This window comes from Manacus candei, unplaced genomic scaffold (assembly GCF_025592945.1).
Source record: "Manacus candei isolate 608988 ecotype Guabito, Panama unplaced genomic scaffold, ASM2559294v1 h1tg000072l, whole genome shotgun sequence".
Taxonomy (NCBI): Eukaryota; Metazoa; Chordata; class Aves; order Passeriformes; family Pipridae; genus Manacus; species Manacus candei.
In genome coordinates, this window is record NW_026138120.1 from 5,740,600 (window position 1) to 5,765,090 (window position 24,491).

Below are 24,491 nucleotides of genomic sequence, written 5' to 3' on the forward strand. Positions count from 1 at the left end.
CATGAAACTTCGGCTCCCCCCAGCCCTCCCGTGCTGCCCTATTCGGGCAGCCCCGAGCCCGCCTGCCGTTCCCGCACCTCCGCCAGAGCCGCCCGGGCGGCGCGGCCCCGGGGCGCCCGCACGTCACGTCCCCGAGGAGGCGGAGGCTCCTGCCATGTCCTCAGCCTCACGGCAAGGCCGGGCTGCGGCGGGTGGGATCCCGCGGGGTCGCCCCAGGGCTGTCCCCTTCAGCGCCGTGTTGCGCGGGCGCCCAAGCCCGGCCCACGAGGGTCCCAGTGGGGCCGGGGCTCCCCGCGTGGGCAGGGAAAGCTCCACGGCCTCCTCCCTCCGGCCCGGGGCAGCCCTCCTGGCTCCGCCCGGGCCCGCGGACAGGCAGCACTGACCCATGGAAGGTGGCCCGGGGGATGCCGTCCTGGTGCTCAGAGCCCCCTCCCCGCTGCAGACAATGAGGATCTGGGTTCAACTGACTCGTCTGGAGGTGTGTGTGGGTGTAAAGCTGACCCATCTCTCTGTGCAGGACGGGACAAACCCATGTTATTAATGCCCTAGCACTCTCCCTAGAAACTGAGGAGCTGTCAAAGCAAGGAGAGATTAGGGGACCCAAGTGCGAGCATCCCTGCACTCGCAGATAAAGGTGTTGCGTCTGTTCTGGGGGAGATATTGAAATTTTTATCTTTATGGTCACGTGACTCATTAAATAATTAATGCAGATAGTCAGGAATGGATCTGTGGCCGTCAGTCCTCACTAGGAGTGATTCTCTCAGAAGTGAAACTCAACTCCTTATTACTGGAGTTTGTTTTTCTTTCTTTTTTTTTTTTTTCTTAAAAAAAATACCCACCTGATTTATCTTGAAAGATTCTAAACTTCTTAAGCAAGCAGTAGGGTCTGTGGTGGTAAGTAGGTAGTGTGTATTTCTAGCTTGATGACTTTAATTGTTTGTGCTTGCTTTGTGTGCTGAGCATTTGCTTAACAAGTTTAATATTTAGAAATGTTAAATCTTTGTTTCAGCTGCCTTGTGGTCACATTACGGCTTTTGGTGATTAAGTGTTACCGAAGCAAACACATTTGATAATGTTCTAATTCACACTGTGGAAGGCTGGGTGCCACGGTGCAGGAGGACCTGCTTTGTTCAATTTTCCTGGCGTTAATAAATCACCGGCTCTTAATACAGGGCCAAAAAAGCAATGGAAAGGCAGTGAGCATTGTAAAGGAAAAGTCATGGGCGAATTTCTCTATGACTCATTAGTCTGAACGATTTATGTACGAACTTAGAGTGCCGCAATGAATATTAGAGTTTGGGATAACAACAAATTAAAAAAAAAAAAAAGTTAGAGCTTTTTTGAAGTGCTTTACTGCTACTTAGCAACTCTTTCAAGAAGCAGCATAGTTTAAAGGACCGTGGCAGTGTAAAATATGGTAGCGTGACCTAATAGCTCTAAAATAAATAACAGAAAGTCGCTGGCACCATTTTCAGATACACGCTCCATATTTAACACGAGTGGGACAACCGAGTCACGACATGCTTGATCGATGATTATTGCTGTTTGTAACGTGACTATTGATTAGGGATCAAAACGGCTAAGGTATGTTTTTGAGCCTAAAATGCCAGGGGGTTCCCCCTGCGCTGAAGGCGAGTGGAGAGAAAGGTAGAGCTAAGGATAACCCCAGGAAGCAGCACCCGGGCTCTGCCATTGCAGATTGAACTTTCCATTTTCTTTTGTGTTTGCCAGTAGATTTTAACAGTCAGCGCTCTCAAATTTATGACACAGCAATAAACAGTTTAGTAGGCTATTACTGCATGATTTTATGTAGACTGGAGTTCAACACCAAATTTAAAATTATTAGCGTAATTATTGAACTACTAAATTACCAAAGCAAAGTCTCCGCTCGAAAAGTTATCCCAAGATAGACCTAATATTTCCAAGGCTCAGATAACACCCTTTCACAAGAACTGTGTTATTTAATTATTAGCATTTGCATTTACTGACGATTTTAAGATGCATTAGATGGGTTTTATTAGCAAGACTGAATACGAGGGTACATTGTTGTATCTGACAAATTCATATATAAAAGTGATTCAGTAAGTGACATGCAAATAATCTGACTGTTGTCTTATTGGACTGTGCGGTATTGTTTATTTTAGGGGAAAGAAGCGGCCCGATTTTTTCCCCCCTCCGTCAATGGCTTTCAGTGTTTTGGTTTTTGGTTTCTGTTTTGTTTTTTTTTTTTCCCCTTAAAAAAAGCCAAAAAAAATCATTTGGGCCCGATTCCGCTACAGTGAGGTCAACTGTTAGTCTCTTATTGCGCTAGTGGTGGCAGGATTGGGCCCTGAATAACCGTTTGAATAAAAGCCCAACCACAATACTCCCTGCATTTAAACTGGAACACTTTCCGCGTTTTATTCAGCAGAGATGAACACCACGACTTGTGTTTAATGTCTGTTCTTGATTAAATGATCCTAAACAAAGGTTTCCCAGAGGAAAATAAAGCAGACATTCATGTAACAAGAATTCGGAATGACAGTATTTCCAAACACTTGGAGACAGAAGGCATAGTTGTCTACGAGGAAAAAAATTAAAAAAAAAAATCACACAAAAAAAACCAACCAAAAAAAAAAACAACAAAAAAAAATCATCCGCACGCTTTTATTTCTCAGCTCCCTGTGCTCTTCATCCGGGTGGCAACCCACACTCCGCGAGGGAGCCCGAGCCCGCTCCATCCCTGCCCACCCCTCTCCGGGGCTCTCCCAGCGCACCCGACAAACCATGTATTGCCAATGAAGGCGCAAAATACCTCCCCCTGCACTCCCCGGTAAGGCACTGTTTGTTGCTTGTTTACAGGGAGCCCCGAAAAGAAACCGCTCGGCCGGGGCGGTGGAAGAAGCTGGGAGCGCTTCAGCCCAACCTTGCGCAGCTGGAGAAGGTAAGAGTCGGTCAGCGGCCGCTGCTTTTGCGCCGGTGGCTGCTGTAAGAAAGCGATTTGCCTGGTATCTGCATGAAGAACAAGCCTGCTGGAATGAGATTTTGTTGTTGTTGTGATAAATATTTAACCTAGCTGGAATTTTTTTCTGCATTGGCTCTATTCATCTTCCGTGGGTGGTGAATGCGCGTGTCTGGGCAGACAAAGAAGTGTACGGGACCTGAGTGATCGCCATCCTTATAAAGGCATTGGGAACAGGAAGGATGCAAAGTCATCTGAAGAGCGAAGGAGTTAGAGAATTTCTTTGTCCATTCTTAGCTCCTTCCCAAATCAAAGGCGCAAGGCAAGGGAGAGAGGGTTGGAGCCGGTTCGGTGTTGAATGGCTGCTTATCGCGGCTTGTCTGTTCGCCTCCTCCTCGAGGAGTTCCGCAGCCAGTTCTGCAAACGTGGAGTGCATGTGGGGATGTTAGAAAACCTGATTTTTGCCTGCGTGCGTACACCAGAATGGTTCGCGAGTAAATTTCGGGTATTTGTCTGGCCCGGCCTGCTTTGCACTGAACGGAGGTCAGTGTCTGGTGGTTCGGAGTTGTTGGAGTCTTTTATGTGCTTGGTCCTTTGGCAGGAGAAATGAAATGCTTTCCATAGTGACAATTTTTTCATGCCAGCCGCCGAGAGGGGAGGATTACATAGAATTAGCTCAAAATCCTGCTAGATTTACCTGCTTATTTTTGGACGTTGATGTACAATTAGTGTACTTTACTACCTTTTAAAAGCGGCCATAAATTACGGAACTACAAGGGCTCTTTGTGTTGGCTTAATGGGCTGCTTAAATCTTAACTACAAAAAGGCACTGCAAATGTCCATTCACGCTTGTGTTCGGAAATTGAAAGCGAAAATACGGTACGAAGGAACCTTCCTGCAGTGGCATGTACCCACAGCATTGCGTGCAGAGATATTTGGGATTCCTCGACGAATCCAACACTGGTAGACTCTGACTCTGCTGACTCTGAGCAGAACTTCTCGCACAAGGGCGCAGTCGATAGCTCTACTCTTTTTATCTACTTGGAAATGATCAAAGACCAAGTTTATCTCTATCAGACTCACGGATGTAGGTAAACAGCTCTGCATCCCAGCAGATTTCAAATCTTTCGAGGGAGTGAGGAAATAAGTACTTGTATCATACGGTGATTCCCATTTCATCTCCACATGGGAGTGATAGGCACACCTCTTAACAACTATCATTAGAGTAAACTTGAAACACAGTAAAAATCCTAAATCTAATTATATCGAAGACAACTTTAAATAGCATTAATGCCAGGAGTGGCTATTGATGCCAGAGTGGGCACAAAGGGTCTCTCTTAATGAAGGCACGTTATGAACTCAGATCTGTTTGTTGTTACTGAGGCTGGAATTTCAGCTCAGCTCGAAGCCATGTGTATAAAGCACGGAAAAATCAGTAGCAGACCTACTGATAAACTCCACATTTTTCTCCTAGAAACAGTGTTTCGGGTCTCCAAATCATCGAGGTAATAAAACACAATGTTGAATGTCCAGGAACAGGAACAAAGCAATAAATAGAGTGGTGAGGGAAACCTAGTGCCTGCAACTCGCAAGATCATTTGAATTTGTTTCTGAAACTTCGTAATCATGCTATCAGAGCAAAGAAAACTTTCTCCAAATTCGGCAGAAGGGAATAATTTTCAGCTGCGATCCAGGAGAGTACGAAGTTAGGCAGACTCCCCCCTCTACCCTCCCAAAGCACACCCTGTGAAAGGTATTCACAAGTCAAGAAGTTACTTTTCTTAAGAATTAATTAGTTTCCCCACTATATAATGAAGTTAATTGTTAAACAGTAGTTTTAGGATTAACCTGACCATTAATACTAATAAAGATGTTCATAGAAACAGGATTTTGAAGCCAATAGTCACAGCTAGCGTTAAGGCATTTAAGCTGACTTATGGTGGTGATTTATTGCTTTTGTAGTTTCTATTTGCTCAGGACTGTAACTTCTAAAGCCATCTTTCTGCTTTTGACGCAAAGCAGTCGATAACTTTTTACAACAGCCCCAAGACAGGCTTGCTTTACTTTCTTCAACATCTGCTCCAATCCCCAGTAATTTCAGTGTCATTGTTGCAGAATAACTTCTCTGTATGTTTCTTCTATGGGATGTAAATGCACCATATTTAAAAGAACCGTGAATCCATCTCGAGCAAATATAGGCCTTGGTTTATGATAAGTATGAGAGCTATGGAGTTACCACGCGTTCTGATAGTCACAGACTCGGGCATGTCGAGTGTACCTAATGCTTTCTCTTTTTCAAAGGTCTATAGTTTTTATTCCAGTTCTTAGTGAGGGATAATAGATGTATACGCTGATACTAGCTTAATCACTTCCATATGAAAAATTGCAAATTTTTCTCCTATTGTAATTTCATGCTGACTTTGCTGCAGTAGCCACTACTATACACTGTTACGAGTGGGTTTATGTTCCAGTGGCCCACTTTGACAATCCAGGGAAGCGTATATAAGGCTTGGTCATATCTCAAAAAACCACGTTTAAAAAGAAAACTCCTTCCATTCTGTTCAATGATATGCAGGTGAACCACTTAGAGGGAATATGTAGTTAGCTTCTTTGAACTTATGGGAGATGGTGGAAAGATTTAGGTTAGAGTGTATGCATCATGATGCACAATGCTGGAGTCACAAAACTGGACCAGGAGCACGTTAAAAGAATGAACTGCCTGTTTTGCTTTGATTCCTTCTAGAAAAGTTATGTGAGTGGAGGGTTTCTTTTGTTTGTTTAGCTTATTGTGTCAATAGAACAAGTTAAACAGTCTAACAGGGAAGATGTGATGTGTTCACACACAGGCGAAGCTGCCTGGCTCAGGGGCTGCATACAACTTCGCTCTTCTCTTTTTTTCTTAATTTTTTTTCCCCTTAGGCAAAGAGCTCCCCCTCCTCAATTTTTTTTCATCATTAGCAACCTATAATTTTGTGCATCACTCAAACTAGCTGTATAGGAAATGCGTAAGCACAGGTTTAACAGCAAGGTCCCAAAAGATTTTGCAAAATTCAGAGGCACGCCAGTGAAGGAAGGTGTATTCTTCATAGGGTGTTACGAGGACAAAAATCAACTAGCTTCTTAGAAGAGACGGTCTTTTGCCTTTGTCAGGTAATTAAAGGTCTTTTTAGTTTCTACAGGAGCCCTGATGTAGCGAGTGGGAGTTGAGCAAGCCCTGTACAATAGCAGCTGGGGGTGGGGGGAAGGCTGGTAATCGTCCCGTTTAGAAGAGGGCTGGAAATAATAGCATTAAGATTTGGGTTTTCTTCGGGAGTTGCGGAGGATATGCGACGTGAAGCAGAGTGGCGGGCCTGGGGAGCAAATACCGGTTAATTAGGCTAAGTATCAAAGTGCAGCGTAATCCCATATTATAAGAAGAATTCCGCTTACCTTCCAATGGGCTTTGTGTAAAGAAACATTGGTGTGGGAGGAAAGAGAATCAAACCAATCTCCCCCCCTCCCCCAGTCATCTGCATCTCTTAAAATTTTTTTTTCTCCTCCCTTAAAACTCTTCTTTAACATATTGGGTTAAGGCTTTAAAAAGCGAAGGCTCGCTCTAAGAAAGCCAGTTCCTTCAGTGATTCCCTATTTCAAATAAAAGGATTTAAGTTGACGTATGACCACGTGAGCACATAATACAGCGCATTATTGTGGCATTTGGAGTGGAGACCCGGTCTGGCTCCGTCTGCGATTACGCTTTTCCAGTTTCTGTTCAGAGCAAGCACTGCTTTCTATTATTCTTTTTTTCTCCTGCCCCCATCACCGTCCCCGCAAGAGCTGGCCATTTCGCTGACAGCTTTCGTTCCTTATGGAAAGGTTATTGTCGAGCCGAGAGGACGAAATGCTTCGTTAGAAAGGATGGATTTTATTTTAAGGTATTTCCGTTGATTGTTCATTTATGTGGTGAGTTATTGCTGTTCGAGGCAAAGGTCAGTAGCAGAGGCTGGAGTGAGTGCGTGTGTGTGCGTGCGGGTGTGTGTGCACCCGGACCCAGGCTGCTTCCCCCTTTGTTTCAATTTGCTGCGGTAAATATTCAACTCTACCCTCGCAGCGAGCAGAGCAGGGAGAGTTTGCTTCTTTATTTATTTTTCTCCATAGAGATCCCACACTGCTGTTGATGGCCAGCTGCCTCTGCTCCAGCCCCTCGATTGCCATCTTATCATTATTTATGACCGGCTAGAGATCGGAAGCCTCCTTTATTGTCATGTTTGAAAATTTCTCCCTTAATTTTATTCTATTATTTTATTTGTGTGTTTTTGTGTTTATTTATTTATGTATTTGGGCAAGTCGGAGAAAACTATGCGGGGGGTGTATGTGATGCTCCTCGGTCGGGGTCGTGCTCGAGTGTGCGGCGGTGGTTGTTGTTTTATGGGTGTTTGTTCGGCCGCTGCCGCTCCGTAAATCGATGACTGTGCGATCGTGCTGCCATTTTATTTATGATGCTTTAGTGGTACTTTGTTTACTGTGAGCGGAGCGCTGCATGGGCGCTCAGCAATATGGCAAAGCTTCTCCTTCCCAAATGAGCCAAGGGGCTCCTCTTTATTTCTCCGCGGTGAGAAGGAACAAGCCAGCCACGGCTTCTAACAATAAATCAACCTTGGAAATGTGCGAGTTTATTCTGTCTCTCTGAAAGGGGATCTGGAAAGAGAGAATAAAAAGGAGAGGACTGGGAAGTACCTTCTAGGAGAACCTAAATTCATATCCATCCCGTCGTTTACACAAATATAGCTATATCTGTATATATAAATATGTGAGTATTTGCATATACTTATAAATATGAAGGCGTATATATATATATATATGAAGAATGCGCTTTAAATGACAAAAAAGAAAGATTATTTGGCTTTCCAAGGAGGGCAAAATGCTATATGAAATCATATTTCCCCGGTGTGCCCCGGCTTTGGGAAAGGTTGGAGCACTGGGGCTGGCTTTCCTCCACATCTCTCGTCTATTCCTGTTGTACTATTCTGTGTCCAGTTACCCGGTGTTTTTAATTGCTCGTCTTCTAAGCGGTCAGAAAGGGAAGGAAAGAAGAAAAGCGAACGATGATAAAATCTCTGCTGAAAACAACAACAAAAAAGGTTATTTCCACTCGGAGTTGCTCGCGGCCGTTCTGCAGAGATCTGCAGGGTGATGTTTGGGATGGTCTCACGTTTTCCTGTTCTTTAAAGCTGTTCTCAAAGCAGAACTGACCCTAATGAGTTATATTTCCCCTTCTCGCCATACTGAAGCACGTTGTCCTTTCTTAGACCCGGCGTCTCTCTCTCTTCAGCGAGGGGAGGAGAGCTGTTTCACTCCCAACTGTGTGTCTAAAAGCCAAGGCTGACTTTACCGTATTTTGAAATGGGCCAAAACGCGCCTCAAAAATAAAGTGCGAGCTTTAATTGCAGCTAAATTACTTGGCAGCGTTTCCTCTGATTTATGGCCCAGTTCGGATGCATACTGACCCAGTTAAAACACTCATAAATAATACAGTCCTTCTCTAGAGCAAAAGAAAGCGAGAAGAGTTCTGGGGGAGAGGAGGATTTCGGCGAGTTGTGTAAATAACTTCAGTCTGTTGAGCAAATAGCGAAGGGTGCGTTGCCTCTCTAGTGTTAGAAAATATAAACAACAATTTAGATTGACCACGACTCCCTTCGATTGTCCAGTCCTTCTCTAATTCAGCTGATATCCCCTCCTAAATCTCTAACGACTTGGACAGGCACCAGTTCCAGAACTGCCCCCCTTCTCCAGCAACTCCCTACCTTGCTGTTTCATCTCTAAGAGATCCCCCCCAAACCAGCTTTGAACTGTGGTGCTACCTGCTTCCATTTCGGGGCATCCAAGGACAAGGCGCTTTACAGGCATTATTTTATTCGGAAAATAGTAACTCCGGGGAGGGGAGGGGGGAGACAGGAGGGAGTCCCGCAGAGTGGGTCTCTTCGGGGAGAAAAGGCAGCTCATTTCTGACCCAGGAATCAGCCCCAAACGCCACCCGTCCCTCCCCGAGCTGAGCCCTATCTCTCTCCGCGGAATGAAGCAGAAAGAAAATATTCGGCCTCTGGGAGGGAAAGACAGATAAAAACAGCGGGGATTTGTGCGTTGGAACACTTATTCTACATCATCGGAGACATAAAAAAAAATAATCATCTTCTCATGTTTAAAATTACCTCTTTGGGGAGAGAGGGGGCGTGGGGAAACAGGACTAATAGGAGAATCCTCGCAAAATACTCTTTGCAGGCAGTAAGACGAATGGAGGAAACACTACAATATTCCTATGAACCCTTTCGGTTCTCACGATTAAAGTCCTTGAAAATCTTTTCATTTTTAAAAAGACCTTCCCGCCACTCCCCTTCTCCTCTCTTAAATACAGGCACGAGTCAGAATATCCCGCTGGAGATGGCTCCCAAGTTGAAACGCACTCCTCGGAAAAGCTCTCGTAGCTTTCGGCGGGGCTCCCCAAACCAGCAGGCTACCCCGTGTCCGCAGGTTTCGGCAGTCCCCATCTTTCTCTCCCGGTCCAAATCCTCCTCGCCAGTCCGAGGGGCTCCGTCGGGGCGCAGCGCTGCCTCTCGCTATTTGGCCGGGCAAGTGGGCGAATGGCAGATCAGCAGTTTCAGAAGAAAGTGTGGGGTTGATTATTGACTAAAAAGACTTTTTTTTCTTCCGATGCAACATTCATGGGATTGTTTGAAGCAAAACGCGTACGCGGGATTTTTGCCTCTCCTCTCCTCCTACGCTGGCCGCTTCCCCTTTCATGTGGTGCCTTCTCACTTATGCCATAAGGAGCAAGTGTTTTCTGTTTTAGTGCTCTGTTTACAGCTTTGGTGCACGAAGTCATAAATCTTGCATAGCCATAAATGACAAAAACCATTGGTATGCGTAAGAGGCCACCCCAGCCTTATAGTGCTTTTTATTTCTCGCTTCCCCCTGGCTTTGTTTGTGTTTAAAGATGACGCCGGGCTCCCTCGTGCTTTAAACGGACTGGTTACATTTGTAATGCCTTAATTAACGAAGTAATGTCAAATTTACACCTAGGTTTTATTCGGAGGTTCCGCTTAATGCAGAAGGCAGAGCCCCGTTAACGTCTGCCAGACCGGCAGGGTCTGAAACTTTGTTTAAGTTCTCGTTTGCACGGTCGCTGCCGTGCTTCTGTTGCAGGAAACTGGGGGGACTCCACCACCCCCAAAACCCGTGGCGCTGAAGAAAGAGGCGAGGGCCTTCCCCACCTCTGCCGCGGAAAGAAGGCGAAGACGAGCTGTGAGGCTCCGGGCTCGCATCCACGAGGGGCTGACTCCCACACGTCCCCACGGGGGGCTGCGGGCACCCCGACCCGTCTGTGCAGCACATGTGTGTGCGTGAGCGCCTCTGTGCCCGTCCCAGGCGCTGGGGATATTTGGGGGGGAGGGACGGGACAGGGGGGTGTCTGTGTGTACATCTGTGTGTGTGTGCGCTCACGCATGCATGAGTTAATAATTAGTAACTCTAATGATTTCCAGCGTGGCTCTGAAAGCATCGCCCAGAGCGGGGATCCTGGTGGGCTTCGGTTGGCTCTCCGGACCCAGCCTCGGCTCTCCGGGCTTTGCTCCCCTCCCCGGGACTCAGCCAGGGCTGTGCGGGGCTCCTGGCCGTGAGGAGCGGCAAAGGGGCTATTCTGCAGCCGCCCTCCAAGCCCACCGATAAGAGGGACAAACTCAAGGCCCCCCAGCAGCACCCCGGAGGCTGGTGAGAGCGACCCTTTGTGAGAGCCGTTTGTCTTCATTAGCATAATTTTCCTGGACTTTGGTGACGCCCGGGTGCGGGGGGGGCCGCACTCCTTCACTGCCGCGCTCCTTCGCTCCCTCCCCAGCCCCCACCCTGCCCTAGGCTTCCCCAGGAGGCCGCCTTTCTTTCTTCCTTCCTTTTTTTTTTTTAATTTTTTTCTTTTTTTTTTTTCCTCCACTCCCCCCCTCCCCTCCACCCTTTCTCCTTCCCTCTCTCTCTTTCCTTTCCCAGAGCAGCCCTGGGAAACATCCCCGTCCTCCGTGCCCCGCGCAGGGGGAGGCCGGTACGCCGGGGACCGGCTCGGGGTAGGGTGGGCAGCCTCCAGCGTCAGGGGAGCGGGGAAGGCGGGTGTCCGGAGCAACCGTCCCCATCCGTGCGGGGCAGGGCTCGTCCCGGGTACGGAGTAATTGAGCCGGTGCCCACCCCGCGGCCACAGGGATCAGGCTGAGGCAGACAGCCCCTGCTCCCTGGGTTGTGTCGCCTCCAAAAAAAAAAAAAAAAAAAAGAGAGAGAGAGAGAGAGAGCATGCTGGCTTCCGCCTCAGTCGTCAGAAGTTAAGGTAAGCAGGCCACAAATACGCTGCTATCAGTCGTGAATGGCGGAGTTTATGTCCCAGTGATTTATGACCGTAGACTTAAATGTCGGTTCAAGAAGAGTTCACAAGCTGGGGCTTCCTTCCAGGCAGTGACTGATACCCTTACACTTCATGTTCAGGCAGCTCTCTCTGCTCTTTTCCTCCCACCCCCCCACCTTCTCTCAACTTCATCTTTATCTTTCAGGAAATCTTTCAGGGGGGCTGCGCGATTTTTCGTCCTAGAGTCAGAGTTCGGGGCTCGGCTGAGAGTTACAGGGCAAAGATCTGGTGTGCTTGGGAGGAGGGGAAAACGGAGGGAAGGAGAGGATAAGAGAGAGCTGGAGTGGGGAGTGGAGGAAAGCAAGCGAATTGCCTTCCCCAAGCAACTTTCATCTGCTGTCTCTGGGCCGTTTGGGTGGGGGGACAGAAGTTGGTAAATAGCAGAGCTGTGTATTGCACAAACGGAGATGAAGCCGATAAACCGGGCATTGGAAAAATCGGGGGCCCATCTGTGTTTGTGAGACCTGGCCTTTTGTATTCGAGGGGGAGAGGAGAACTCTTCCCCTCCCAGGCACCGGCTGGGGTGGTAAATCCACCCCCACTCTTGCTCCCCTCTCCCGTTAGGACCCTATTATTATCGTGATCGTTGTCGCTCTTAATCTCGCTATTCCCACTTTCTCCAGGAATGACCAGGCTCTCCTCAGGTTACCCCCGCTTCTCCATAACTTTGTAGGAAGTGATTAACTTGGCGAAGCCAAACGCGGGATCTGACTTTTTTTTTTTTTACTTGCTGGCAGGCGGCCGAAACTTCAATAATATTTTTACTTCCGAGTAAAGTTGTCTATTGTCTGCGGGCCAGCAGCGGCGGGAGCATCCCCACTCCGCACTACCCGTCCTGCCTGCGCCTCAAACTTCCTAGCGGCCAAGGGAAGGCGAAATATTTGATGTCGCGATCATGAAAGGCGGGTGTCTTTGTAAAATCACCACTGGCTGATTATTTCCTCCTTCTCCTCTGGTAGTGGTGTCTATATTCTCTCTTTCAAAGGAATTGAGAAAAATCACACCAGGCCTAGATAGCATCGGGAAGGAGAGGCGAGGAACTGGAAACTGTGTGCGCGCCTCAGATCTCCATCGCCTTATTAGCTTAATAGCATCCAAAGAGCTTGATTAGTGCAATAACAGGATAGCCGCTCTGCTGTAGGTGTATTGCCTTCATTTTGTTACGATCTAACAAAAGGAGTACTGTTTTCTAAGAACCTGTATAACTTGAAAGGCGTAGAATGAGCTCGTTTGGTGCATATGTTGTGTAAGGCTTTTCGCCCCTAAGCATTTGTCCTCGTTAGATGTTTTGGGGGGGGGGGGGGGAATATCCAGCTGCTTAAGTACAGGGAAAGTGGTAAAAGAAAAGAGAGGCTCTTCTGATCTGAAAATACATGGTTATTTGCCAGCAAAGAGGGTAGGGGACGGTGAGGAACACACTTCAATTTCTGAGAACAATGTGAGTGCGTGTGGAAACAGCTCCTAGATCGGAGGTTATGCACAGGTCTTCTCTCATTAATACGGGTGATTCTTTAATTGGTTATTTTCAAGCAGGTGACCAGTAGACTTTAATCTGGGGAGAGAGGGAGGGTTGTATGGAGGGGGGGAAATCCCAGAAAGAAAGGAGGATGGGTGACCAAAAAAAAAAAAAAAAGGGGACCGGGGGGGGGGGGCGGGGAAGGGATTCGCCCAGGCAGGAGAAGCATTCTCTGGATTTGTGTCCACCCTCTCCCCAGCCAAGTGACCCTCATACATCAAATTACATAGCAGTTTCCAAGACAGAACCTATTATCGCTAAGTTGGAAGGAAAGTTCAAGCCGTGGTCATGGAGATGAACGCTGGTTTTTCAGGTTCCTGGTGTTTTTTCCCCCCAATCCATCATGTTTTAACAGGTAGGATCTGGCTGATTCCACGAAAAGTTAGTGTCTTGTAAATAACTGCTGGGGAAAAGAAAAAACAACCACGGGCGAAGCTCCCAACTTGCCCCTGCTGGCCTCGCAGAAGGGGCTTTGTGCGGCGGCGGGTGCAGTTAAGGCTCCAGACCCAGTCACGAGTGGGAGGAGGGCTCGAGCACTCCGGGGCCGAGAGGGAGCCGCTGCGGGCGTCGGTCGGGGCTCGCCCGTGCAGAAACCGCTGCTGCCGGGGTGCATGACCCGGCCGTTTCGGGTTGGGGTGCGAGCACGGAGGGGAGAAGGTGCTTTGTTTATTTTCCTATCGAGCATTTCATAGGCAAGCTAAAATCCATCACTTGGAATCGGAGTGTTTACATATCCCTGCCTAGGGAACCTTTCCACCCCTCTCCTGCCCCCTGCCACACGTAGACAGGAACAATCTCATGTATTTCTTTGAAGTTGTATAGAGAGTCGTAACCAGGAGAGAAAGGCTAAAAATAAAACGACATTGGTTACAGGAGAGAGTTTGATCTCAGAGTTGGAATGAAGTAAGAGCCCACCCCCTACCCATTACTGATTCCTCGATCACCCTTATCTCAGCGACCAGTATTAAAACAGCCTCTTGGTGATAAACGATCAAACCCCCTTGCTCTATTTCTTAAGAATAAATAAATAAATAAATAAATAACGCTAGAAAGCCCATATCCCGGTGCAGCAAAGCACATATTTGTAGCTGCCAGTAAATGCTCTGCGCCTGAGGCCAAGTCATGCTGCTAAATATTGCTGACCACTTTTTCTTTTATGGCTTTCATGTCACTTAGCTATTGAAAGTAAGATGGATTTGTACCATTTCTTCACCCTGCTCTGCTCTCCCCACACCCCAGGTCTGCCTGGAGAGGCCATTGGAGGAAGAACGCCACGTGACAGAGGGGTGCCAATGTTATTCTCCAAGGGTGTCAAGACCCTGTCAGTTTGTGAAATAAATATTGGGAAACAACGAAATGCAAAAAGCGACCTACTACGACAGCTCTGCAATCTATGGTGCCTACCCCTACCAAGGAGCAAATGGTTTCACTTATAATGCGAGTCAGCAGCAATATCCTCCATCTTCATCACTTGTGGAAACTGAGTACCACCGTCCTGCGTGCTCCCTCCAGTCCCCTGGCAGCTCTGTGTCCCACCACAAGGCCAATGACATCAGTGAGAGTTGCATGAGGACCCTCCCCAGCCAGCCTCTCCAGCCTCCTGGCCTCGCTGACCCACAGGCTCCACCGCAGCCACCTCCAGCCCAGCAGGCACAACCTCCACCTCCATCCTCCACCTCACCATCTCAAAATGCCAGCAGCAACCCTGCCCCAGCCAACCCCACCAAGAGCCCAGCTCTTAACTCACCCACCGTGTCCAAACAGATATTCCCGTGGATGAAAGAGTCTCGGCAAAATACAAAGCAAAAAACCAGCAGTTCCAGTTCAGGTATGAAACATGCTCCCCCTCTCCCTGGGTACCCCTTGGCTGGCTATGCATCCAGTAGGGAGGAGGGCTGTCTCTACCCATCTCCACTTCAGGGAAGGGAGGGTGTGGGCTTTTTTGCTCTCTGAGTTGGCTGCCTTAAGCTTTTGGAAAGGGGTTGCTATCAGTCGGCTCATTCACTGAGGGGAGTCAGTGAACAAATCACCCCATGCAAAACTTTTCCAGCCTTGCAGAATAGGTCTGAATTGACTTTGCTTCCTAAGTGGTTGAACCACTTGTGCCCTCCCGCATCCATTGCATTTCCTAGGTAATCTCCCCTCCAGTAAATCATGTCAGTGTGGAGCAGCCCAGGCCTTAAGCCAGAGACTTGTCCCGAGTACTTTGTTGGCATGGTGCTGTTAGATTAATAAGACAGTGACCTATCTCTGCTGAAGTGTAACGGGAATAAAATAGCTCATAATCACATCCAGGCAGGATCAATGCCCTGCATGCAGTCAGAACCTCTTCCTATTTTAATAAGCTGATTGGCAAAGTTACAGAAATGGTAAACAGAAATCATTCTGGAGTGCCATAAACTTCAGCCCATAAAACATTATTTGAGGGATGGAAGTGTATATCAATGCTTTTATTACTGAAGGAAACCTAAATTGATAACACCAGTGCTAGCTCTAATGCCCAGGAGTTGGGTTTATTCTGACTTCTTCCTCTTTTTCACTGAAGTGTGCCTTGGAAAGAGAGTCCAAAACTTTAGCAATGGTCTTTGCCAGTCTGCTTTTTAAAGTCACGGTAACACTGCTGTTTACAGCCTTCCATATCATGTATTTATTTTATTAAAAAGCAGTAAAGTTTCAGTATATCTATATGCCTATCTGCAAGCCTAGCCACTGTAGGATACTTCCCAATCACTACCATATGTTTATGCCATACCCTAGACATGATAAAAACACTATACTGTCAATTCTATGTTTTTATGTTAAAATTTTATACCGTAGAGACCCAATTTTCAGGCATTTCTAGCTTATATGTATATATAATATCTGAAATGGTATATTAAATGGTTTTCAGAAAAAGAGAGCTTCAGGTCTTTACAGCAATGGAGAACAGCTAGTTCTTGAAGACTCTGATCACACTATGCTAGCAGAACCATAGGTTCACCTTCAGACTTTCTAAACCTCACTGTATTTCCCTAAACCTTTCCTGCTCCTTTATGCCAAGTTCAAGATATGTTGCATGTTGTCATTCTTAAAGGAAGCAAGTGTAGTCATATAGTGACACTAAAGAGGTGAAGGAAGTCTTTTGATGCTTGTTGCTTGGCACGATTGAGCTCATGCCATGGGGGAGAACTCGTTGCACACATGGGCATCCCTCTTGTGCTTGAGAGCTGGACTCTCCCGGTGCTGCTGGTGTTGGCCATTTTCTCATGTTGCCATGTCTAGGTTTGCCATGCTGATTGTGTTCTTTGTGTGATTTACATAGGTGAGAGTTGTGCTGGTGATAAAAGCCCTCCGGGGCAAACCTCCTCTAAGCGAGCCCGTACAGCTTACACAAGTGCCCAGCTGGTAGAACTGGAAAAGGAGTTCCACTTCAATAGGTACCTTTGCAGGCCACGAAGGGTAGAAATGGCTAATTTGCTCAATCTCACGGAAAGACAGATCAAAATCTGGTTTCAAAACCGCAGAATGAAATACAAAAAGGATCAAAAGGGCAAGGGCATGATGACCTCTTCAGGAGGACAGTCCCCAAGCAGAAGCCCTGTCCCTCCAGCTGCTGGGGGATATCTAAACTCTATGCATTCTTTAGTAAACAGCGTCCCCTACGAGCCCCAGTCGCCTCCACCATTTAACAAGCCTCATCAAAACACCTATGGCATCCCTGCATCGTATACCACTCCTCTTAATAATTGCCCACCTCCTCAAAAGAGATACACGGGAACGGCAGCTGTGACACCTGAATACGATACTCATCCTCTTCAAGGCAACGGTTATGGGAATCCACATATACAGGGAAGCCCCGTCTATGTAGGGGGCAACTACGTGGAGACCATGACCAATTCTGGGCCTTCCATCTTTGGTCTAACTCATCTCCCTCATCCTCCCTCTGCCAACATGGACTACAGCGGGGCTGGGCCAATGGGCAACAATCACCACCATGGACCTTGTGATCCACATCCAACATACACAGACCTTACTGCTCACCATCCTTCTCAGGGAAGAATTCAGGAAGCGCCCAAACTCACCCATCTGTAAGAGACAGGAGTCACTAAGTGGAACACCAAGCCCCCAAGTTTTGGAAAGTACTCATCCCTTCCCTTCTCTTTCTCCTCCCCCCATCATGTGCCCTCCCCTCCCCTTCTTGTTTCTTTTGTTCATTTTGGTTTGGTTTGTTTCCTTTCGTAAAAGCGTTTTCTAGTTTATGTGACGTAGCAATATTTGTTGCTTGAATTGCTCTATAGTTTCACTAGTGGATATTTATCTTCTTGAACTGTAGCCTTGTGTCTCACTTTGGGAGTATGCAGAGGCTTTATACTTTACCTTCTACACTTTTATCAAAACAGGGTATATGAACAAATTTTCTATAAAAGGAATTCTTAAATGTGAATTTGTTCGTACATGATTGATCCCACGGGGAAGCAATTTTTTTTATTGCACTTCTTTTAAATAGCAAGAAAGACATCACAAGCGCTTGGACAGGGCCTCCCTGGACGATTATTGATACGTGTAAGTCTTTCAATGTGTGTATGCTGGTGAACATTCAGATTTATTTATATTTTTTTTTGCAAACATTGAATAATCTAAGTGTTTAAAATTTTATTTATCCCCATTTGTTCATATTTATATATATATAAAAAAATCTGTACCCTGAATATTCAGGCGGTATTTACCTGGCCATATGTTAGATGGCATATCGGCACGTGTTGGAAATATCATTTGAAAGGAAACTAGTAGCTCCTTTTATTAAAAATGGTGATAACGATGATGATGATGATGCAATAAAATCTGGGAAAAAAGATCACGGTTTGAATACTTTATGCTTGTGACATCCAGCTAGGTGAAAAGCGTGTGAAGCTGAAAAGGTTAGATTTGTTTTGAAAGTTATACATTCCTTGCTGCTCACGTTCTGGAAAAAAAAATAAAGTTTTTATTCTGAATAAGAAAGAGTTAAGAACATGTTCTTCACAGCTCAGGGGAAGGGAGAGCCCTTCATGACGTGGGGAGATAGGAAACTCGCCTGTAAACTCACACGAGGATCTCATCGCCCACCCGAAGGGCCCCGCGACTCCTTTACAGCATTTCTTAGGCATGGAGAGAGAGTTTTCTTTTCCTCTCCCTTTTCCCTCTACGTTTCTCTCTTTTTTTTCCTTTCCTTCAGCGGTGCTTCAGGGCCCGTGGCTGCTGCCTCCTCCCGCACCCGCTGCGCGGTGCCCGCCCGGCGCGGAGGGCAGGCGAGCGCGGATCGCCCCCTCCCCGCGGGGTCTGAGGGGGGACCGGCGGCGGAGCAGCGCGAGGAGGCCAGCGGGGGTGTGTGCCTGTATGTGTGTACAACGCTGTGTGCGAAGCACATGGGAGCAGAGCTCAGGATAAAGCTCTGCGTGGGTGCTGGCGCGGAGGGGTCGCCTTGCCCCTGGGCTGGCCCGCCGTGGAAAGAGGGGAGCCGGGGCTCCGGAGTCCCGCCAGCACTGGGGAGCAGTGGTGGTAGAGATGGGTCCGGTCGAACCGCGAATGCGGTTGGGGCGTGGATGTGCGCTCTGCTACTCCTTCCACCCGCCATCCCCGCCGTCGTTTTTTTCCTTTTCCTTTAAGAAGTGGATTTTTCCTTTTACCTTTTTTTTTTTTTTTTAATAATTAGTATTTTTATTATTTTATTTGGAGCTTGTTTCATTCTTTCTGAGCCGTCTTTCCTCCCACCGTAGCCTGAAGCTGTGGGGGAGGGGAGCCTTGTGTTCCCTTTCTTCCCTCGTGGGGGTGTGGATGTGTGTGTGTGTGTGTTTGTATCGCAGGAGGGGGACACGGTACTGTAGAAGGGCGACTGTCCCGGCCCCAAACGGGCACCCGTAGGGGTCTCCGGTCCGAATCAACTCGAGGTAGAAGGGAGAAACCCACAAGCTTGTGTTTAAATCCCATTTTTCTTCCTTTCAGGCGAAATGTCCATAATTTTCAGATTGAAACTTGAAAGATAAATCAAAACGGACCTTAATATACTAGGTAAAATACACCCCTGAATGTTTATAAAGACATATTCCTATGCTATGTAGATAATAATGCACGCTGTTCACCATCTGTATCTCTTAGAGCACAGAAAAAAAATGTCGCCATTTTGGTCTCATACTGAAATATTATTAATCTTTGGGCTTTATCTTGTTCCCAGAACCATCCTTGCCTGATGCTGAAACATTGTCATGCATCCGTGAATCTATACAGAGCTTTTCTGCATAAATAGATAAAGCGTGCTCAGTCAAAGAAAAGAACAGCAAATAGATTTATACCGTGCTGTTTATTGTATATGTAGACATGTAACCGTGGAAAGAAAGGCTATGTAGGCTGATATTTTTCATTGAAAACTGATTACTACCCAATACAGACCAAAGACTGATTATTATTTTTGTAGGCGAAGGAAGCATTTTTGCCACATTGCAAGACATTGCCCGTTTCAAAGGAGCGCCCGTATAAAATTCAAGCCGCCCCCCCACCTCTCGGATCGGTTAGGTTAGATACAACAAAAGGTAACGGTACGCTCACTATACTTACTGAGTGGTTCCTTTAGCACCACGAGTTACATTAAGGAAAATGCTCAAAAAGAAGGAATTTGGCGTTTTACTCCCCTCCCACTCGAAGAAAGAAAAATACAGGCGATTTTGTCCCCTTCTTTCCATAAACAGTATTAAATCCCTTCTTCGGACCCTGTAGGTTGCACATAAGAATTTGTAATTTCGCTTTTAAGATTCGCCCGATTAAAAGATCCCCCTGGAGGCAGCAGTAATTGATTTCCCCAAGAATTTTGCGTCCTCTCGCCAAAGGTTTTGTTCCAGGTGGTTTTTGTATTAGACTAACCACAAGAAACAAATGTGCAGAATAGAGACACCCACACAGGTTTTACTCACAAAGCCTGGTTAAAGTCCAAACCTCTTTCTTTATTATTTGTCATCCTGCTGTTAATCCCAATATTTTCCAGAGGGGAAAAAAATTAAAGAAAAGAAAAAGAAAAACCCGACCCCAGCGTAGGCACCAAGAAGCAAAATAAAACTGGACTTTCCCCAGCAGCTCAGTCCTCTGCCAGCATATTTTAAAAGCAGCTTTTTGTCTTGTTTACTTGCGTTTCTTGCTCTGCCTCTTTTCTCGGCCACATTTGATCTTGGAAAGACCAAGAAGCTTTAAATGTGTTCTTAAGGGCCAGTAAGCTGTCAAACCTTTTGGCGGCCAAGATTGATCGCGCACAGACACCACCAGAGCTTTGTTTGGACTAAAAGCAAGAAAATTAAACCCCTTGCATTTTCCAACAGCATCGATATTTGTAAGTCATCCCTTTTGAGGGATTAAATGACAAGTCTCGTTCTATATTTTATTTAAACAAGCAACCACCAAAAAGCCCATTTAAAGCCTCCCGGCCCCTCCCCTCCCCCTCTCTCCAATGCCTTCGGAGATATGCTACATCTTGTGGGTGCATTAACTTAAAACCTATTTTTTAAATGCACTTCGTGCAGACTGGACGCAGACCGAACCGCTGAGTGCTCGGGGTCTTGTTTTCTCTTTCCTCCCCCCCCGCCTTTTTTTTTTTTTCCTCAGTAATTACGAAGACGGTTGCCGACCCGTTTGGCAACTCCGAAAATAAAGCGAGACGGCACCTCATCGCGCTGGCTATCGTTCCTGGCTCCTGGAGGACGCGGAGAGCGACTCGGAAGCGACTTCCCCTCGGCCCCGGCGCACCCTACCCTGCTGGGCACTCTGGGCTCCGCGGGAAAGCAAGTCCCGTCCAGGCTGCCCAGGGCGGCTGTGACCATAGGATTCAGCGGGTTGGTGACTGTGGCCATCATTGTCATCGCTCTTCCTCTCACTTCGGTCTGGTTGGAAAACTGTGCCCAAAGCATCCAAATTCGGGACTTGCCTCGACCTGGCAGGGGCGACTGGAGAGGGCGGCGGCGAGAGCCAAGCGTCGGAAGCGAGTGCCGTGTCTCAAGTCATAACCCCGCAGCGTTTTCGCCCTGCCTGGCCCCGTGAAAACAAACCCGCTACCAGCCCATATATTTCCTGGTAATCGAAAATACTCACCAGACCCAGCCTACTACGGTTATTAAGCAAATTATGCCAGCAGCCGGGAGTATCGTTTGCAAGCTAAGGCACGGGATACATATTTTTTTTTTAAGAGGCAACTGCCAGACACGTTTGCAGCCTCGCCATTTGGCTCACCCAGAGAGGTTCTCCTAGAGTTATGTTTTACGCTCCAATCCCGGGAAGCCAACTGGAGAAGGGAAGTCATGAAGCACCGGGGCTGCTGCCTATATGACTCTTCCCCTAGAAGCAAGGTTGCTGAGGAAGATCCTGATAAACACTGGCTCAGCACCGGCAAGGAATTGTTCTCCGTACTGTACCCCCGTTAGCCACCAAAAAAGAAAAAAAAACTAAAAAAGAAGGAAAAAAGGAGGGAAAAAAAAGAAAGGGAAAAAAAATCAAGAAAACAAAAAGAAAAAAAGGAAAAAAGAAAAGAAACAAAAAGGAGCCCATCGAGGCTGAGTAGGGAAGGAGAACGGGAAGGAGAAACTAGTTTTGGAGGAAGTGCTATTCCTAGGAAAAAATCAGGACCCTCTGCTTCCCACTCCTGCCTGGATGTAACTTCTTATGCGGGGGCCTGACGGTGTCAAAACTTTAAAGATTAATGGATTACTTTGTTAATGACTCAAGGCGTCAGATTGAGGTGCTTAAATGATTTGTGAGGTGCAAAGCGTTTTCCTGACAGTCCCAAACAATGAGAGAAGAGTGTGCGGGTGGATGCGAGGGAGGCTGCAGGACAAGCAGCCACACACACACACACACACACACTCGCGCACACACACACACTCACAGCCTCTCACACAAATATATCCACGCACATGCACCCTCCCCCTACCCCCGATCACTTCAGATTAGGACGCCAAGGGGATAGATACTCGACATATCATTTCCCTCTTTAAAAAAAGTGTAAATAAAGCCTTTCTGGCCCCCAATGAGGCGTTCCTTCCCGACTTTTTTGGATCAATCAAACAGACAGTGGCTTCTTTTGATTAAAGCCCAAATTGTCATTGGGCAGAGGCAATCATGTGACAGCCAATTCGGTCCAATTTCAACCTTGTCTCCATGAATTCAATAGTTTAATAGTAGCACGGTCCCCATACGGCTGTAATCAGTGAATTAGAAAAAAAACACCCCACCAGCGATCTTCTATGCTATATTTTTTTCTCCTCTCTCTCCTTTTTCTTGGGCCTTCCCCCCCCCGAGCCCCCTGAATCCGAGGGAACTTTTTCTCCGCGGGGGCTGCCAGTTGAAGGCCATGAATTTCGCATTTGAGCGAGAGATCGGTTTTATCAATAGCCAGCCATCGCTTGCTGAGTGCCTGACATCTTTTCCCCCTGTCGGTGATACATTTCAAAGTTCATCAATCAAGAACTCGACGCTTTCACACTCGACACTGATTCCTCCTCCTTTCGAGCAGACCATCCCCAGCCTGAACCCCGGCAGCCACCCTCGCCACAGCGGCGGCGGTCGCCCCAAGGCGAGCCCCCGCGGCCGCAGCGGCAGCCCGGGCCCCGCCGGCGCCCCGCCACCCCCGGAGTACCCCTGGATGAAAGAGAAAAAGGCGTCCAAGCGATCCGCGCTGCCGCCCGCCTCGGCCTCCGCCTCAGCCGCTGGACCTGCCTGCCTCAGCCACAAAGGTCAGTCCAAAGACGTGCCGCCGGCCCCGCCGGGCCGCTATTTCGGCTCCCCGCATCCCCCCGGCTTCGCGGGGGGACGAGAAGGAGGGCGGGCGGCGGGAAGGACGGAGCTGGCGGTGAGCGCTGGAAACCCAAACTTTCCCCAAACTTGCTTAATGCGGGATGATTTATTTGAGTTGGAGCTGACCTCTCTTGTCTCGCCGTCCTAGAGTTAGGATATTTGACAGTAATGAAGAGTGATAGATTGCTCCCGCTCAGCTAAGCAGCTGATGCATTAATTATAAATTGCGGTATGGCTAATATAAAGTTTGCTCTGGTGTGGGGAGGTTGGGGAGCTGGAGGCAGCGATTTGGCAGAGGTGGCCGAGGGGCACGCAGCACAGGGCGCTCAGCAGTGCAACACAATGGGTTTACTGCATCCAAAGGCGGCCATTTTGTTGCAGTTGCTATTTTATGCTATATGGACATATAGATATAGACACATACATGCAGAGAGAGCACTCCCGCCCACCCCCCCGGGGATGCGATGTGCTCGGGTGCTGAAATTCAATCCGTGCATTTATCTGTTTTGTGTGTGCGTCCGTGTGTTTTTGCTTTTGCTGTTCTGGCGGTGATGCTTTGGGGTGCGTGTGGTGGTGGTGTTTTTCTTTTTTTTTTTTTTTTCTTTTTTTAACAGACCCCCTTGAAATCCCCGATAGCGGTAGCGGTGGATCTAGGCGCCTGAGGACGGCTTACACCAACACCCAGCTTTTGGAGCTAGAGAAAGAATTTCATTTCAACAAGTATCTCTGTAGACCAAGGAGGGTTGAGATTGCAGCCTTGCTGGATCTGACTGAGAGACAAGTCAAAGTCTGGTTCCAGAACAGGAGGATGAAGCACAAGAGACAAACCCAGTGCAAGGAGAACCAAAACGGCGAGGGGAAATTTAAGAGCCTAGAGGACCCCGAAAAAGCGGTGGAAGAGGAGGAGGAGGAAGAGGAGAAATCCCTCTTCGAGCAAGCCCTTAGCAACGTCTCCGGTGCTCTCTTGGAGCGGGAAGGCTACACTTTCCAGCAGAATGCCCTCTCCCAGCAGCAGGCGCAGAATGCGCACAATGGCGAATCCCAAACTTTCCCCGTTTCGCCTTTAACGAGCAATGAGAAAAATCTGAAACATTTTCAACATCAGTCACCCACTGTTCAAAACTGCCTCTCAACAATGGCCCAGAACTGTGCAGCTGGCCTGAACAATGACAGTCCTGAGGCCCTAGATGTCCCTTCTTTACAGGACTTTAGCGTTTTCTCCACAGATTCCTGCCTACAGCTTTCAGATGCGGTTTCCCCCAGTTTGCCAGGATCTCTGGACAGTCCCGTAGATATTTCTGCTGACAGTTTCGACTTTTTTACAGACACACTCACCACAATTGACTTGCAGCATCTGAATTACTGAGAAATTAAAGACGTCCTCTCCAAGGGTCCCGCTTTCTCCTCATTATTACTTTTTTTCCCCTCCAGTGAATTAATTTTATTTTTTCCCCTCCCTTTCCCTTGTCAGTATTTTCTGTTTGTTACTTCCCTCTGCTATGCCATTTTGCCATTTCTTATGAAGTTTTAGTTGTGTTCAATTTTAACCTAGCCACATTCTAGGTCCTTCTATGAAAGCAATATATGAGGTCTGTAAGAAAGTGATCATATAGGAATGTATCTTCACTTTCTTTTTATTTTTGTATTGCATTAGGATGCATTGTCATAAGTATTTTTGGTAGAATAAATTCTTGTTTGCTACAAGGAGCTTTCTCTTTTTTCTTTTTCTAACTCCCCTCTTTTTCTCACCTTTCAAGACTGATAACATGATGGGTATCTCTCCCCATCCCTTCCACTATTAATTTACTAATAATCAAAATCCAACGTTCTGA

At 47.3% G+C, this 24,491-nt stretch overlaps 1 protein-coding gene across 4 annotated transcripts; it reads left to right on the forward strand.

Moving 5' to 3' along the window:
* The first annotated feature begins 160 nt into the window (after window positions 1-160).
* HOXA2 (homeobox A2) lies at window positions 161-24,363 on the forward strand. Of its 4 annotated transcripts, XM_051808331.1 has the most exons (5): window positions 161-478; window positions 2,842-2,923; window positions 14,113-14,701; window positions 22,379-22,598; window positions 23,296-24,341. In XM_051808331.1, exons 3-5 carry the CDS (start codon window positions 14,230-14,232, stop codon window positions 24,023-24,025), a joined length of 1,422 nt encoding a protein of 473 aa, XP_051664291.1. In that variant the 5' UTR covers window positions 161-478; window positions 2,842-2,923; window positions 14,113-14,229; the 3' UTR covers window positions 24,026-24,341. The 4 variants fall into 4 exon arrangements, with proteins under 4 accessions (XP_051664291.1, XP_051664293.1, XP_051664294.1 ...); XM_051808333.1 differs by lacking the exons at window positions 161-478; window positions 2,842-2,923; window positions 22,379-22,598; window positions 23,296-24,341 and adding exons at window positions 5,485-6,855; window positions 16,175-17,966; XM_051808334.1 differs by lacking the exons at window positions 161-478; window positions 2,842-2,923; window positions 22,379-22,598; window positions 23,296-24,341 and adding exons at window positions 5,485-6,091; window positions 16,175-17,966.
* The last annotated feature ends 128 nt before the right edge of the window (window positions 24,364-24,491 follow it).